This window comes from Macaca thibetana, chromosome 6, assembly GCF_024542745.1.
Source record: "Macaca thibetana thibetana isolate TM-01 chromosome 6, ASM2454274v1, whole genome shotgun sequence".
Classification (NCBI taxonomy): domain Eukaryota; kingdom Metazoa; phylum Chordata; class Mammalia; order Primates; family Cercopithecidae; genus Macaca; species Macaca thibetana.
The window spans coordinates 5,371,501-5,387,234 of record NC_065583.1 but is presented as its reverse complement, the minus strand read 5'-3'; the positions used below and the strand labels follow the sequence as shown (position 1 = coordinate 5,387,234).

General features: G+C 43.2%; 1 protein-coding gene across 5 annotated transcripts in view; it reads left to right on the top strand.

Annotated features, from left to right (window-relative positions):
• SIMC1 (SUMO interacting motifs containing 1) overlaps positions 1-15,734 on the top strand; it is a 91,510-nt gene that overhangs the window by 32,728 nt on the left and 43,048 nt on the right. For all 5 annotated transcript variants that reach the window (XR_007726299.1, XR_007726301.1, XM_050793162.1 and 2 more), the window contains exons 2-3: positions 10,050-11,474; positions 15,453-15,685. Coding sequence is in view for 3 of the 5 variants with exons in the window: in XM_050793162.1 (XP_050649119.1) it covers positions 10,050-11,474; positions 15,453-15,685 (1,658 nt within the window). In the remaining 2 variants the exon portion in view is untranslated. The remainder of the gene's footprint in view (positions 1-10,049; positions 11,475-15,452; positions 15,686-15,734) is intronic.

Genomic DNA, 15,734 nt, shown 5'->3' with positions numbered 1-15,734 from the left:
GCTCTGTCACAGCAGAAAACAACACACGGCAGAATTTGGCTGGTGCCCACAGCAGGAGCATTTAGAACACACATAGCCAGAGGCAAATCGTCCATCCTAGCAGTCGGAACTTGAGTTCCAGCTAGCCCCACCACCATGGGCTAAGGTGCTCTGGTGTGCTAAATACATTTGAAAGGCAGTCTAGGCCACAAGGACTGCAATTCCTGCACGAGACCTGGTGCTGTGTTAGGCTCAGAACCAGGGGATTTGGGGTCCACACAATACAGTGAGACACCAGCTGGGGCAGCCAAGGGAAAGCTTATGTCACCGCTTCCCCAACTTCAGGCAGCACAGCTCACAGCACCAGGAGGAGAGGGAAGAGGAAAGAGGGGCCAGGCATGGTGGCTCACGCCTGTAATCCCAGCACTTTGGGAGGCCAAGGTGGGCAGATCACCTGAGGTCAGGAGATCGAGACCAGCCTGGCCAACATGGCGAAACCCTGTCTCTACTAAAAATACAAAAATCAGCCAGTCATGGTGGCAGGCACCTGTAATCTAAGCTACTCAGGAGGCTGAGGCCTGAGAATCGTTTGAACCCTGGAGGCGGAGGTTGCAGTGAGCCAAGATCGCACCACTGTGCTCCAGCCTGGGTGACAGAGCAAGGCTCTGTCGCAAAAAAAAAAAAAAAAAAAAAAGGTGTATGAGTAGATAATTTAAGTAGACCTATATCCAATAAAGAAATTGAATCAATAATTATTAATAACCTTCCAGAACTGGACAGCATTCTGTTAAGTGAAATAAGTTAGGCACAGAAAGACAAATTTTGCATGTCCTCACTGTTTGTGGGAGGTAAAAATTAGGCTTATGGCGATAGTGAGTAGAATGATGGTTACCAGAGGCTAGGAAGGGGAGTAGGGGGTTGGGAGAGAATGGATGGTTATTGGGTACAAAAATATTGTTAGATACAATGAATAAGATCTAGTATTTGATAGCACAACAAGGTGACTACAGTAAGCAATATTTTATTATACATTTCAGAATGACTGAGGGAGTATAATTGGAATGTTCTTGACAAAGAAATGAATTCTTGAGGTGATGGATACTCATTTGCCCTGATGTGATTGTTACACATTATATAATGTCTCAAAATATTTCTGTCTCAAAATGTCTCAGGTACCCCATAAATATATATAATATACAATTATTATATATATTATATTATATATTTATGTATCTACTATGTACTTATAAAAAGAAAAAGAAAAAGCAATGGCCAGGCACAGTGGCTCACGCTGGTCATCCCACCACTTTGGGAGACCAAGGCAAGAGGATTCCTTGAGCCCAGGAGTTCAAGACCAGTCTGTAGTGACATCACATCTCTATGAAAAAAAAAAAAAGCTGGGCTTGGAGGTACGCACCTGCAGTCCCTGCTACACAGGAGGCTGAGGTCATAGGATCATGCCACTGCACTCCAGCCTGTGTGACATAGCAAGACCCCATCTCAAAAAGCAAAAAGCAAGAATGTCTGTTCTTGGCACTTCTATTCAGAATTATACTGAATGCCTTAGCAATTGTAATAAGGCAAAAAATATATATATACAGATTGGAAAGGAAGTAAGACTTATTTGCAGACAACACATATATAGAAATGTATATAGAAATCCTAGGTTCCAAGATGGCCGAATAGGAACAACTCCAGTCTACAGCCCCCAGCGTAAGCAATGCAAAAGACAGGTGATTTCTGCATTTCCAACTGAGGTACTGGGTTCATCTCACTGGGGCTTGTCGGACAGTGGGTGCAGGACAGTAGGTGCAGCCCACTGAGCGAGAGCCAAAGCAGGGCGAGGCATTGCCTCACCCAGCAAGCACAAGGTGTCAGGGAATTCCATTTCCTAGCCAAGGGAAGCTGTGACAGATGGCACCTGGAAAATCGGGTCACTCCCACCCTAATACTGTGCTTTTCCAACGGTCTTAGCAAACGGCACACCAGGAGATTATATCCCGCGCCTGGCTCGGAGGGTCCCACGCCCATGGAGCCTCACTCATTGCTAGCACAGCAGTCTGAGATCAAACTGCAAGGTGGCAGCAAGTCTGGGGAGGAGCGCCGGCCATTGCTGAGGCTTGAGTAGGTAAACAAATCAGCCAGGAAACTTGAACTGGGTGGAACCCACCGCAGCTCAAGGAGGCCTGCCTGCCTCTGTAGACTGTACCTCTGAGGGCAGGGCATAGCTGAACAAAAGGTAGCAAAAACTTCTGCAGATTTAAATGTCCCTGTCTGACAACTTTGAAGAGAGTAGTGGTTCTCCCAGAACCGAGTTTGAGATCTGAGAATGGACAGACTGCCTCCTCAAGTGGGTCCCTGACCCCCGAGTAGCCTAACAGTGAGGCACCTCTCAGTAGGGGCCGACTGACACCTCACACGACCAGGTGCCCCTCTGAGATGAAGCTTCCAGAGGAATGATCAGGCAGCAACATTTGCTATTCTGCAATATTTGCTGTTCTGCAACCTCTGCTGGTGATACCTAGACAAACAGGGTGTGGGGTGGACCTCCAGCAAACTCCAACAGACCTGCAGCTAAGGGTCCTGACTGTTAGAAGGAAAACTAACAAACAGGACATCCACATCAAAACCCCATCTGTACGTTACCATCATCAAAGACCAAAGGTAGATAAAACCACAAAGATGGGGAGAAACCAGAGCAGAGAAGCTGAAAATTCTAAAAATCAGAGCGCCTCTTCTCCTCCAAAGGAATGCAGCTCCTTGCCAGCAACAGAACAAAGCTGGACGGAGAATGACTTTGATGAGTTGACAGAAGAAGACTTAAGACGATCAAACTTCTCCAAGCTAAAGGAGGATGTTCGAACCCATCGCAAAGAAGCTAAAAACCATGAAAAAAGATTGGATGAATGGCTAACTAGAATAACCAGTGTGGAGAAGTCCTTAAATGACCAGATGGAGCTGTAAACCATGGCACAAGAACTACGTGACGCATGCACAAGCTTCAGTAGCCGATTTGATCAACTGGAAGAAAGGTTATCAGTGATTGAAGATCAAATGAATGAAATGAAGCAAGAAGAGAAGTTTAGAGAAAAAAAGAGTTAAACAAAGCCTCCAAGAAATATGGGACTATGTGAAAAGACCAAATCTACGTCTGATTGGTGTACCTGAAAGTGATGGGGAGAATGGAACCAAGTTGGAAAACACTCTTCAGGGTATTATCCAGGAGAACTTCCCCAACCTAGCAAGGCAGGCCAACATTCAAATTCAGGAAATACAGAGAATGCCACAAAGATACTCCTCGAGAAGAGCAATTCCAAGACACATAATTGTCAGATTTACCAAAGTTGAAATGAAGGAAAAAATGTTAAGGGCAGCCAGAGAGAAAGGTTGGGTTATCCACAAAGGGAAGCCCATCAAACTAACAGCAGATCTCTCAGCAGAAACTCTACAAGGCAGAAGAGAGTGGGGGCCAATATTTGACATTCTTAAAGAAAAGAATTTTCAACCCAGAATTTCATATCCAGCCAAACTAAGCTTCATAAGTGAAGGAGAAATAAAATATTTTACAGACAAGCAAATGCTGGGAGATTTTGTCACCACCAGGCCTGCCTTACAAGAGCTCCTGAAGGAAGCATTAAACATGGAAAGGAGCAACTGGTACCAGCCACTGCAAAAGCATGCCAAATTGTAAAGACCATCGAGGCTAGGAAGAAACTGCATCAACTAACGAGCAAAATAACCAGCTAACGTCATAATGACAGGATCAAATTCACACATAACAATATTAACCTTAAATGTAAATGGGCTAAATGCACCAGTTAAAAGACACAGACTGGCAAATTGGATAAAGAGTCAAGACCGATCAGTGTGCTGTATTCAGGAGACCCATCTCACGTGCAGAGACACACATAGGCTCAAAATAAAGGGATAGAGGAAGATCTACCAAGCAAATGGAAAGCAAAAGAAAAGCAGGGATTGCAATCCTAGTCTCTGATAAAACAGACTTTGAACCAACAAAGATCAAAAGAGACAAAGAAGGCCATTACATAATGGTAAAGGGATCAATTCAACAAGAAGAGCTAACTATCCTAAATATATATGCACCCAATACAGGAGCACCCAGATTCATAAAGCAAGTCCTTAGAGACCTACAAAGAGACTTAGACTCCCACACAATAATAAGGGGAGACTTAAACACCCCATTGTCAACATTAGACAGATCAACGAGACAGAAAGTTAACATGAATATCCAGGAATTGAACTCAACTCTGCACCAAGCGGACCTAATAGACGTCCACAGAACTCTCCACCCCAAATCAACAGAATATACATTCTTCTCAGCACCACATCGCACTTATTCCAAAATTGACCACATAGTTGAAAGTAAAGCACTTCTCAGCAAATATAAAAGAACAGAAAATATAATAAACTGTCTCTCAGACCACAGTGCAATCAAACTGGAACTCAGGATTAAGAAACTCACTCAAAACCACTCAACTACATGGAAACCAAACAACCTGCTCCTGAATGAGCAGGTTACGTACCCTACTGGGTACCTAACGAAATGAAGGCAGAAATAAAGATGTTCTTTGAAACCAATGAGAACAAAGACACAACATACCAGAATCTCTGGGACACATTTAAAGCAGTGTGTAGAGGGAAATTTATAGCACTAAATGCCCACAAGAGAAAGCAGGAAAGATCTAAAATTGACACCCTAACATCACAATTAAAAGAACTGGAGAAGCAAGAACAACACATTCAAAAGGTAGCAGAAGGCAAGAAATAACTAAGATCAGAGCAGAACTGAAGGAGATAGAGACACAAAAAACCCTTCAAAAAAATCAATGAATCCAGGAGCTGATTTTTTTAAAAGATCAACAAAATTATAGACTGCTAGCAAGAATAATAAAGAAGAAAAGAGAGAAGATTCAAATAGACGCAATAAAAAATGATAAAGGGGTTATCACCTCTGATCCCACAGAAATGCAAACTACCATCAGAGAATACTCTAAGCACCTCTATGCAAATAAACTAGAAAATCTAGAAGAAATGGATAAATTCCTGGACACATACACCCTTCTAAGACTAAACCAGGAAGAAGTTGAATCCCTGAATAGACCAATAACAGGGTCTGAAATTGAGACAATAATTAATAGCCTACCAGCCAAAAAAGTCCACGACCAGATGGATTCACAGCCAAATTCTACCATAGGTACAAGGAGGAGCTGGTACCATTCCTTCTGAAACTATTCCAATCAATAGAAAAAGAGGGAATCCTCCCTAACTCATTTTATGAGGCCAGCATCTTCCTGATACCAAAGCTTGGCAGAGACACAACAAAAAAAGAGAATTTTAGACCAATATCCCTGATGAACATCGATGCAAAAATCCTCAATAAAATACTGGCAAACTGAATCCAGCAGCACATCAAAAAGCTTATCCACCATGATCAAGTGGGTTTCATCCCTGGGATGCAAGGCTTGTTCAACATACGCAGATCAATAAATGTAATCCATCATATAAACAGAACCAAAGACAGAAACCACATGATTATTTCAATAGATGCAGAAAAGGCCTTCGACAAAATTCAACAGCCCTTCATGCTAAAAACTCACAATAAATTAGGTATTGATGAACGTATCTAGAGCTATTTATGACAAACCCACAGCTAATATCATACTGAATGGGCAAAAACGGGAAGCATTCCCTTTGAAAACTGGCACAAGACAGGGATGCCCTCTCTCACCACTCCTATTCAACATAGTGTTGGAAGTTCTGGCCAGGACAATCAGGAGAAAGAAATAGAGGAAGTCAAATTGTCCCTATTTGCAGATGACATGATTGTATATTTAGAAAACCCCATCATCTCAGCCCAAAATCTCCTTAAGCTGATAAGCAACTTCAGCAAAGTCTCAGCATACAAAATCAATGTGAAAAAAATCACAGGCATTCCTATACACCAATAACAGACAAACAGAGAGCCAAATCATGAATGAACTCTCATTCACAGTTGCTTCAAAGAGAATAAAATACCTAGGAATCCAACTTACAAGGGATGTGAAGGACCTCTTCAGGGAGAACTACAAATCACTGCTCAATGAAATAAAAGACGACACAAGCAAATGGAAGCACATTCCATGCCCATGGATACGAAGAATCAATTGTGAAAATGGCCATACTGCCCAAGGTAATTTATAGATTCAATGCCATCCCCATTAAGCTACCAATGACTTTCTTCACAGAATTGAAAAAAACTAAAGTTCATACGGAACCAAAAAAGAACCTGCATTGCCAAGACAATCCTAGGCAAAAAGAACAAAGCTGGAGGCATCACACTACCTGACTTCAAACTATACTACAAGGCTACAGTAACCAAAACAGCATGGTACTGGTACCAAAACAGAGATATAGACCAATGGAACAGAACAGAGCCCTCAGAAATAATACCACACATCTACAGCCATCTGATCTTTGACAAACCTGACCAAAACAAGAAATGGGAAAAAAGGATTCCCTATTTATTAAATGGTGCTGGGGAAACTGGCTAGCCATATGTAGAAAGCTGAAACTGGATCCTTTCCTTACATCTTATACAAAAATTAACTCAAGATGGGTTAAAGACTTAAATGTTAGACCTAAAACCATAAAAACCCTGGAAGAAAACCTAGGCAATACCATTCAGGACATAGGCATGGGCAAAGACTTCATGTCTAAAACACCAAAAGCAATGGCAACAGAAGCCAAAATTGACAAATGGGATCTAATTAAACTAAAGAGCTTCTGCACATCAAAAGAAACTGCCATCAGAGTGAACAGGCAACCTACAGAATGGGAGAACATTTTTGCAATCTACTCATCTAACAAAGGGCTAATATCCAGAATCTACAAAGAATTTAAACAAATTTACAAGAAAAAATCAAACAACCCCATCAAAAAGCAGGTGAAGGATATGAACAGACACTTCTCAAAAGAAGACATTTATGCAGCCAACAGACACATGAAAAAATGCTCATCATCACTGGCTATCAAACGCAAATCAAAATCACAATGAGACACCATCTCACACCAGTCAGAATGGCTATCATTAAAAAGTCAGGAAACAACAGGTGCTGGAGAGGATGTGGAGAAATGGGAACACTTTTACACTGTTGGTGGGACTGTAAACTAGTTCAACCATTGTGGAAGACAGCGTGGTGATTCCTCAAGGATCTAGAACTAGAAATACCATTTGACCCAGCCATCCTATTACTGGGTATATACTCAAAGAATTATAAATCATGCTGTTATAAAGACAATGCACACGTATGTTTACTGTGGCACTTCGCAATAGCAAAGACTTGGAACCAACCCAAATGTCCATCAGTGATAGACTGGATTAAGAAAATGTGGCACATACACACCATGGAATACAATGCAGCCGTGAAAAAGGATGAGTTCATGTCCTTTGTAGGGACATGGATGAAGCTGGAAACCATCATTCTCAGCAAACCAAACGCCACATGTTCTCCCTCATAGGTGGGAATTGAAAAATGAGAACACTTGGACACAAGAAGGGGAACATCACACACCAGGGCCTGTTGTGGGGTGGGGAGATGGGGGAGGGATAGCATTAGGAGATATACCATACCTAATGTAAATGATGAGTTAATGGGTGCAGCACACCAGCATGGCACATGTATACATATGTAACAAACCTGCACGTTGTGCACATGTATACTAGAACTTATAATAAAAAAAGTAAAAAATAAAAATAAAAGTAAAATGTAAGCAAACACTTAGAAAAATAAAATAAATTGAAAGAATAAAAAAGGAAAAAAAAAAAAGAAATCCTAAGGAATAGATAAAAAAAGTTTACTCAAACTAGTATGTGAACTTAGCAAGGTTGCAGAATACAGTATTGATATATGCAAATCAAGTATATTTATAGTAGTGATGCATAATTGGAAAATGAAGTAAAAATACATTTCTATTTTCAATATCATTAAATTCTTGAGGATAAAGAGAGAGGTTTGCATGGGTTCAGTGGAGACATGGTAGAGGAAGGGGTTAGTTTAACCTGGGAGGAGAAGTCATCTGAAAGGATTTCACACATAATGGTATCTGTGCTGTGTCTTGAAAGACAAAAAACTCCAAACAATCAAAGGGATAATAGTCATTCTAGGTAAAAGGACAAAGGCAGGCCGGGCGCGGTGGCTCAAGCCTGTAATCCCAGCACTTTGGGAGGCGAAGACGGGTGGATCATGAGGTCAGGAGATCGAGACCATCCTGGCTAACACAGTGAAACCCCTTCTCTACTAAAAAATACAAAAAACTAGCTGGGCAAGGTGGTGGGCGCCTGTAGTCCCAGCTACTCGGGAGGCTGAGGCGGGAGAATGGCGTAAACCCGAGAGGCGGAACTTGCAGTGAGCTGAGATCCGGCCACTGCACTCCAGCCTGGGCGACAGAGCGAGACTCCATCTCAAAAAAAAAAGGACAAAAGCAAACATTCCTAGGCCCTAGGTAATCTACCGTACCTAGCCAGTGATGGGTTTTAAATAGTCCAGGCACAGTGTCTCATGCCTGTAATCCCAGCGCTTTGGGAGGCCAAAGCGGGCAGATCACCTGAGGTCAGGAGTTCGAGACCAGCCTGGCCAACATGGTGAAACCCCATCTCTACTAAAAATACAAAAATTAGTCTGGTGTGTTGGCATACACCTGTAATCCCAGCTACTTGGGGGGCTGAGGCAGGAGAATCGCTTGAACCTGGGAGGCAGAGTTTGCAGTGAGCCAAGATTGCACCACTGCTCAGCCTAGGCTGACAGAGCGAGACTCCATCTCAAGAAAAAATTAAATTAAATAAATAAATAAATGGGAGAGACCTGGTGATGTTGCATTTTAGCAGTTGGCTATGGGAGAGGAGTTGAGTTCGGACCTTTGATGGCCTTTCAGCTATTTATATTCAGTTCTACTAGCCATTGCAAGCCAAGCCACTGAAGGTGGTGATACCATATGGCTGCTTCCTAAGAATGAGGCATTAGGTTTCACCAAGCAATCCCTATTCCAGGATGAGGGAATCCCTATTCCAGGATGCCAGCTTCTCACTTGACCTACCCAGAATTCTGTATTCTGCTTTGGTGCTGTTGACAATGGTGACCATCTATTAAGAGAAATAGCATGGTAGCTGTTGGAGCAGCAATAGTATTGCTAGCCTCAGGGCCCTAAAGTACCAATGGTGATAGTATCCAAGTAAGTGAGAAGACACCTGGAAGATAGAGCAATAGTTTTCTAGGCTTATGGTACAGGGGTTGATTACAATACCTCTGTACTGTATCATTAGGCTTTGTGAATAGCCTGATCAATTTGCCAAGGAATGGAAGTGGATATCCGAAGTTTTCATTAATTTACTTACTTAGAGTTCAGACTTACACTATTGGTGTTATTACCCTTGTTATATTATCTTTCATATCTGTTTCTAGGCTGATTACATATTGAATCAAGTTGTACATTCCTAGGCCCTCACAGGGAAAGAAGTAGACAGATCTGTGTTTGAATGTCTGTCTCTGCTACTTAGCTGTATAATCTTAAGGTAGATAACCCCTCTGAACTCTAGTTTCCCCATCTGTATGATAGATTGATAATGCCTACCTTATCAGGTCGTTGTGAAAATTAAAGAGATGTGAAAATACTCAACATGTTCTTAGCACATAGGTTCTCTTACATTTGTTTCACTTCTTATTTAGCTTTTGTTGTAGGTTATCCTGTGTATTTGACCTTCCAAACAAAGGTTGCTTTTTGCTTTGTGACTCAAGGTTGGAATATCTCCTACTACTCCCCTGTCCTCCTTGGACCAGAAAAAAAAAAATCCCACTATGATCCTAGTCATGTGCCTGTGGCATTTGGAGAATTTAAGAAGGTATAGAAATTGACAGCTTTAGCAATACTATTGCTTATGTTATACAAGATGTGTAACTTATCAGTGAGGTGAAATGGTAAAGTAATGCTTATCCTTAAAAGCTAAGACTTAAGTCATCTCAGATAAAGCTAATACTGCCATCTTGACCTCTTCTCTTCATACAATCCTTCAACAGGACTTCATTGACTTAACTAGAGAGACCAGACCAAGGACAAAAGATCGCAATGGACTGTGTGTGATTGACCTGACAGGAGCTGAGGGAGAAAATAGACCTATTGCCACTCTTGACTTAACTTTAGAACCTGTCACTCCTTCCCAGAAGGAGCCAACCAGTCTTCAGACATGTGCCCGCCTCTCTGGCAAAGAGGCGATGGAAGGGCAGGTGGACAGAAGCTCTCAGCCTACAGCACGGAGAATCATTAACAGTGATCCTGTAGATTTGGACCTAGTGGAAAAAAACACCTTTGTCGGTCCCCCACCCGCTACATCCATCAGTGGAAGCTCTGTTTATCCAACAGAGCCTAATTGTAGCTCAGCCACATTCACAGGTAACCTCAGCTTCTTGGCAGGCCTACAGCTGTCTTCAGATGTTAGCTCCCTCTCCCCAACAAGCAATAATAGTAGCAGCAGCAGCAGCAGCAGCAATCAAAAAGCACCCTTGCCATGCCCACAGCAAGATGTGCCTCGCCCACCACAAGCCTTGCCATGTGCCCTCCAAGCTTTGCCGTGCCCACTGAGAGCCTCACCATGTCCACCACGAGCCTCCTCATGCCCACCACGAGCTTTGTCATGCCCATCACAAACCATGCAGTGCCAACTACCAGCTCTAACTCACCCACCTCAAGAAGTGCCATGCCCTGGGCAGAATATCCCAAGCCCACCTCAAGACTCATTATGGCATCCTCAACACTCACCAAGCCCACCTCAAGACTCTCTGGGCCTACCTCAAGATGTACCAGGCCCACCTCAAAACATATTACATCCACAAGATGTGGCATACGTGCAAGACATGCCACAGTCACCAGGAGATGTACCACGGTCACCCGGAAACATGCCACCATCACCAGATGTGCCACAGTCATCAGGAGACATGCTAGGGTCACCAGAAGATGTGCCACAGTCATCAAGTGATGCTTCACCGTCACCAGATGTACCACCGTCACCAGGGGGCATGCCACACTTACCGGGAGATGTGTTACATTCACCTGGAGACAGGCCACACTCATCAGGGGATGTGACACACTCACCTAGAGACATCCCTCACTTACCAGGAGACAGGCCTGACTCTACCCAGAATGGTGTACAGAACCGTGACATGCCTATGGATATCTCAGCTCCGTCTTCTCCAAGCTGCTCTCCCAGCCCACTGTCTGAAACTCCCTTAGAGAAAGTTCCTTGGCTCTCTGTCATGGAAACCCCAGCCAGAAAAGAAATATCACTGTCAGAGCCTGCCAAACTCAGGTCGGCCCATGTACAAGCACGAACACCACAAGGTGGGTTGTACAACAGACCATGCCTGCATAGACTGAAGTACTTCTTACGACCTCCGGTTCATCACCTCTTCTTTCAGACACTAATACCGGATAAAGACACAAGAGAGGTGAGCTAACATCTTCCCCTAGGGATTGGGTGTCCTTTCCCTAGGCCTAGGAGAAGGTCAGTGTGACTGGAGTCCGTGCATGAGAGGACAGGTCAAATTAATGAAATTTCATACGTAAATGAAATTTCTTACCTTTCTTCCACTTCTGAAGACCCATTCAGTGTAGAGGCCCAGATCTGGGTTCAAATTTTAGCCCTACACTTAAAAACTGTCACTTTTTTTTTTTTTTTTTTTTGAGATGAAGTCTCACTCTGTCTCCCAGGCTAGAGTGCAGTGGCACAATCTTGGCTCACTGCAACCTCCACCTCCCAAGTTCAAGAGATTCTCCTACCTCAGCCTCCCTAGTAGCTGGGACTACAGGCGCATGCTGTCACACCCGGCTAATTTTTTGTATTTTTAGTAGAGACAGGGTTTCATCGTGTTAGCCAGGATGGTCTCGATCTCCTGACCTCATGATCCACCCACCTCAGCCTCCCAAAGTGCAGGGATTACAGGCGTGAGCCACTGCGGCTGGCAGGGCACTTTACCTTCTTGAGCCTTAGATTTCCTATCTGTAAAACGGAAGTAATAACATACCTCACGGGGTCATACATGTAAAGTGTCAGGGTGTTGGGCTCATCGTAGGCCTTATGTAAATTCTTGTCTTCTAGCTGGATGTGGTGGCAGGCACCTATAATCCCAGCTACTCAGGAGGCTGAGGCAGGAGAATCACTTGAATCTGGGAGGTGGAGGTTGCAGTGAGCTGAGACTGCACCACTGCACTCCAGCCTTGGCCACAGAGCAAGACTCTGTCTCAAAAAAATAAATAAATTTTTATCTTCAACTCCTATGCTTTCCCTTCCTGATGCCCTTATTATAGCTTCCATATCACAGACATAATAATACTCTATCACTTAAGGGCCTCCAAAATTATTACTTGCTGACTTTGGGGGAGGAAACTCAATTTTAAGACATGAGTGGGAATGCTACTTTCCATTGGTCATCATTGATTTATGAGAAGGAAACTAGATGTGTCAGGGAAAATAACTGTGGCTAAGTTCCACAGTATGAAGTGTTTTTTAGTTACGTACATCCCATCCCCATATTAAGAAAACCAGCTTGAAATAGTTCATTGTCAAAAGGTATGCTCTCCTCATTCAAGCAGAGATCCAGGTAGGCAGGAGCCAAGGATTCATACTGATTTGACCTTGGGGAATGATTTTTTTTCTCTTTTTTAAAATTATTACATCTTCTAATATGTTTTATGTCTTCTCCTTCTGAATGCCTCTGCCTGATCATTCTTTTTTTCTTCTTTTTTTTTTTTTTTTTTTTTTTTTTTGAGATGGAGTCTCACCCTGTCACCCAGGCTGGAGTACAGTGGTACAATCTCAGCTTACTACAACCTCCGCCTCCCAGGTTCAAGCGATTATTCTCCTGCCACAGCCTCCCACGTAGCTGGGATTACAGGCACCCGCCACCACTGCCGGCTAATTTTCTGTACTCTTAGTAGAGACAGGGTTTCACCATGTTGGCCAGGCTGGTCTTGAGCTCCTGACCTCAAGTGATCCAGCCACCTCGGCCTCCGAAAGTTCTGGGATTACAGACGTGAGCCACTGCGCCCGGCCCAGACAGCATTTATTATTGTGAATAATTTGATGTATTTCCTTCCCAGTTGCCTTTTTATACATAGGCATTTTACTTATTTTAATAATTGGGATTTTTAATATATACACTTACTATTTTTGTTGTTTATGGGGAGTAGGGGTTGAGAGGATGGCTCTGAAGTTTATGCCACCTGTGTTTGAAACCAGCTTCTGCCATTTGTTGTATGACAAATGCTTACCCTCCAAATCTCAGTTTCTTTATTTATAAAATAGGAATAATAATAGTATGTATTTCCTAAGATTATTGTAAGAACTGGTTGTGGATCAATTAAGTCTTCAGTGCTGGGTATGGTGGCTCATGCCTGTAACCCAAGCATCTTGGGAGGCCATGGTAGGTGGATTGCTTGAGCCCAGGAGTTTGAGACCAGCCTGGACAACATGGTGAAACCCCCTCTATAAAAAATTGAAAAATTAGCTGAACATGGTGGTACACACCTGTGTCCTAGCTACTCTGGAGGCTGAGGCAGGAGAATGGTGTGAATCCGGGAGGCGGAACTTGCAGTGAGCCCAGATCGCGCCACTGCGTTCCAGCCTGGGCGACAGAGTGAGATTCCATCTCAAATAAATAAATAAATAAATAAAATAATTGTTTAAGGCCGGACACGATGGCTCACACCTGTAATCCCAGCACTTTGGGAAGCCAAGACAGGCTTGATTGCTTGAGCTCACAAGTTCGAGACCAGCCTGCGCAACATGGCGAAACTGTCTCTACTAAAAATACAAAGAAAATTAGCCGAGCGTGGTGGCATACACCTATAGTCCCAGCTACTCAGGAGGCTGAGGTGGGAGAACGGCTTGATCCTGGGAGGCAGAGGTTGCAGTGAGCCATGATCATGCCACTGTACTCCAGCCTGGGTGACAGAGCAAGACTATCTCAAAAAAAAAAAAAAAATTAAGAGTTCAGGCCGGGCGCGGTGGCTCAAGCCTGTAATCCCAGCACTTTGGGAGGACAAGAAGGGCGGATCACAAGGTCAGGAGATCGAGACCATCCTGGCTGACACGGTGAAACCCCGTCTCTACTAAAAAATACAAAAAACTAGCCGGGCGAGGTGGCGGGCGCCTGTAGTCCCAGCTACTCGGGAGGCTGAGGCAGGAGAATGGCATAAATCCGGGAGGCGGAGCTTGCAGTGAGCTGAGATCCGGCCACTGCACCCCAGCCTGGGCGACAGAGCGAGACTCTGTCTCAAAAAAAAAAAAAAAAAATACAAAAAACTAGCCGGGCGAGGTGGAGGCGCCTGTAGTCCCAGCTACTCGGGAGACTGAGGCAGGAGAATGGCGGGAACCCGGGAGGCGGAGCTTGCAGTGAGCCGAGGTCGCGCCACTGCACTCCAGCCTGGACGACAGAGCGAGACTCTGTCTCAAAAAAAAAAAAAAAAAAAAAGTTCAAAATTTATTGTTATTAAATCCTCATATCAATCAAACTTTAAAATTGTTTAATTTTAATTATAAAAGTAATAAGTGTGTATTATGGACAAGTTGAAAAATATGGAAGAGCACATACAGAAAAAATCACCTCTAATTCTACCACCCACATAATAGAAAATCACTTTTCACATATTCTGTCACAGTCTTTATATACATATTTTTTGGGGGAAGAAGCAACTTAATAGTTACTCTTCTCACAAAAAAAAAAAAAATGGAATTCTTCTCCTAACAACAAAATGAATTTAAAACTTCTTTCTTATCTATTTCAGTATCTGATATAGTATCACAGCTATCCCTAAGTCTCTAGTTACCCTCACCCCAAAATCAACCTAGGCTACCTCTTGACCCATTTGTATTTTTCTGTCTATGCTATATTTTAACATAGATGAAATCAAGTTATATGTATAATATTGAATTCTGATTTTTTAACTTTATATAAGCTTTTTCCCATGTCATTAAAAGTTTTTTAGCTAAAGCTCTTGTTTGTCTGTTTGTTTTGAGATGGCGTCTCGCTCTGACACCTAGGCTGGAGTACAGTGGCGCCACCTCGGTTGACTGCAGCCTCCACCTTCCAGGTTCAAGGAATTCTCATGTCTCAGCCTTCAAGTAGCTGGGACTACAGACACATGCCACCACGTCTGGTTAATTTTTATATTTTTAGTAGAGACGGGGTTTCACCATGTCGGTCAGGCTGCTCTCGAACTCCTGACCTCAAGCAGTTCACCTGCCTTGGCCTCCCAAAGTGCTGGGATTACAGGTGTGAGCTACTACACCCAGCCTCTTTTTTTTTTCTCATTATGAAATATTTCAAATGCCTGGAAAACGTTGCTGTCTTCAACCTATTCTAGAACCTCTTATTTTTGTATTCTACAGAAATCCCTCCTAATTTCCTTCTTTTTAATCTCTACAGAACAAGGGTCAAAAATTAGAACCCATCCCTCATCGAAGACTAAGAATGGTAGCAAATACCATTGAAGAGAATTTTCCCCTGGGGACTGTGCAGTTTTTGATGGACTTTGTGTCACCCCAGCATTACCCACCAAGAGAAATTGTGGCTCACATCATCCAGAAAATCTTGCTCAGTGGCTCTGAGACTGTGGATGTCCTAAAGGAGGCCTACATGCTTCTCATGAAAATTCAACAGTATGAACCGTAACCTCTGGCTGTTGGTGAATCTTCTAGGGATCTTGGA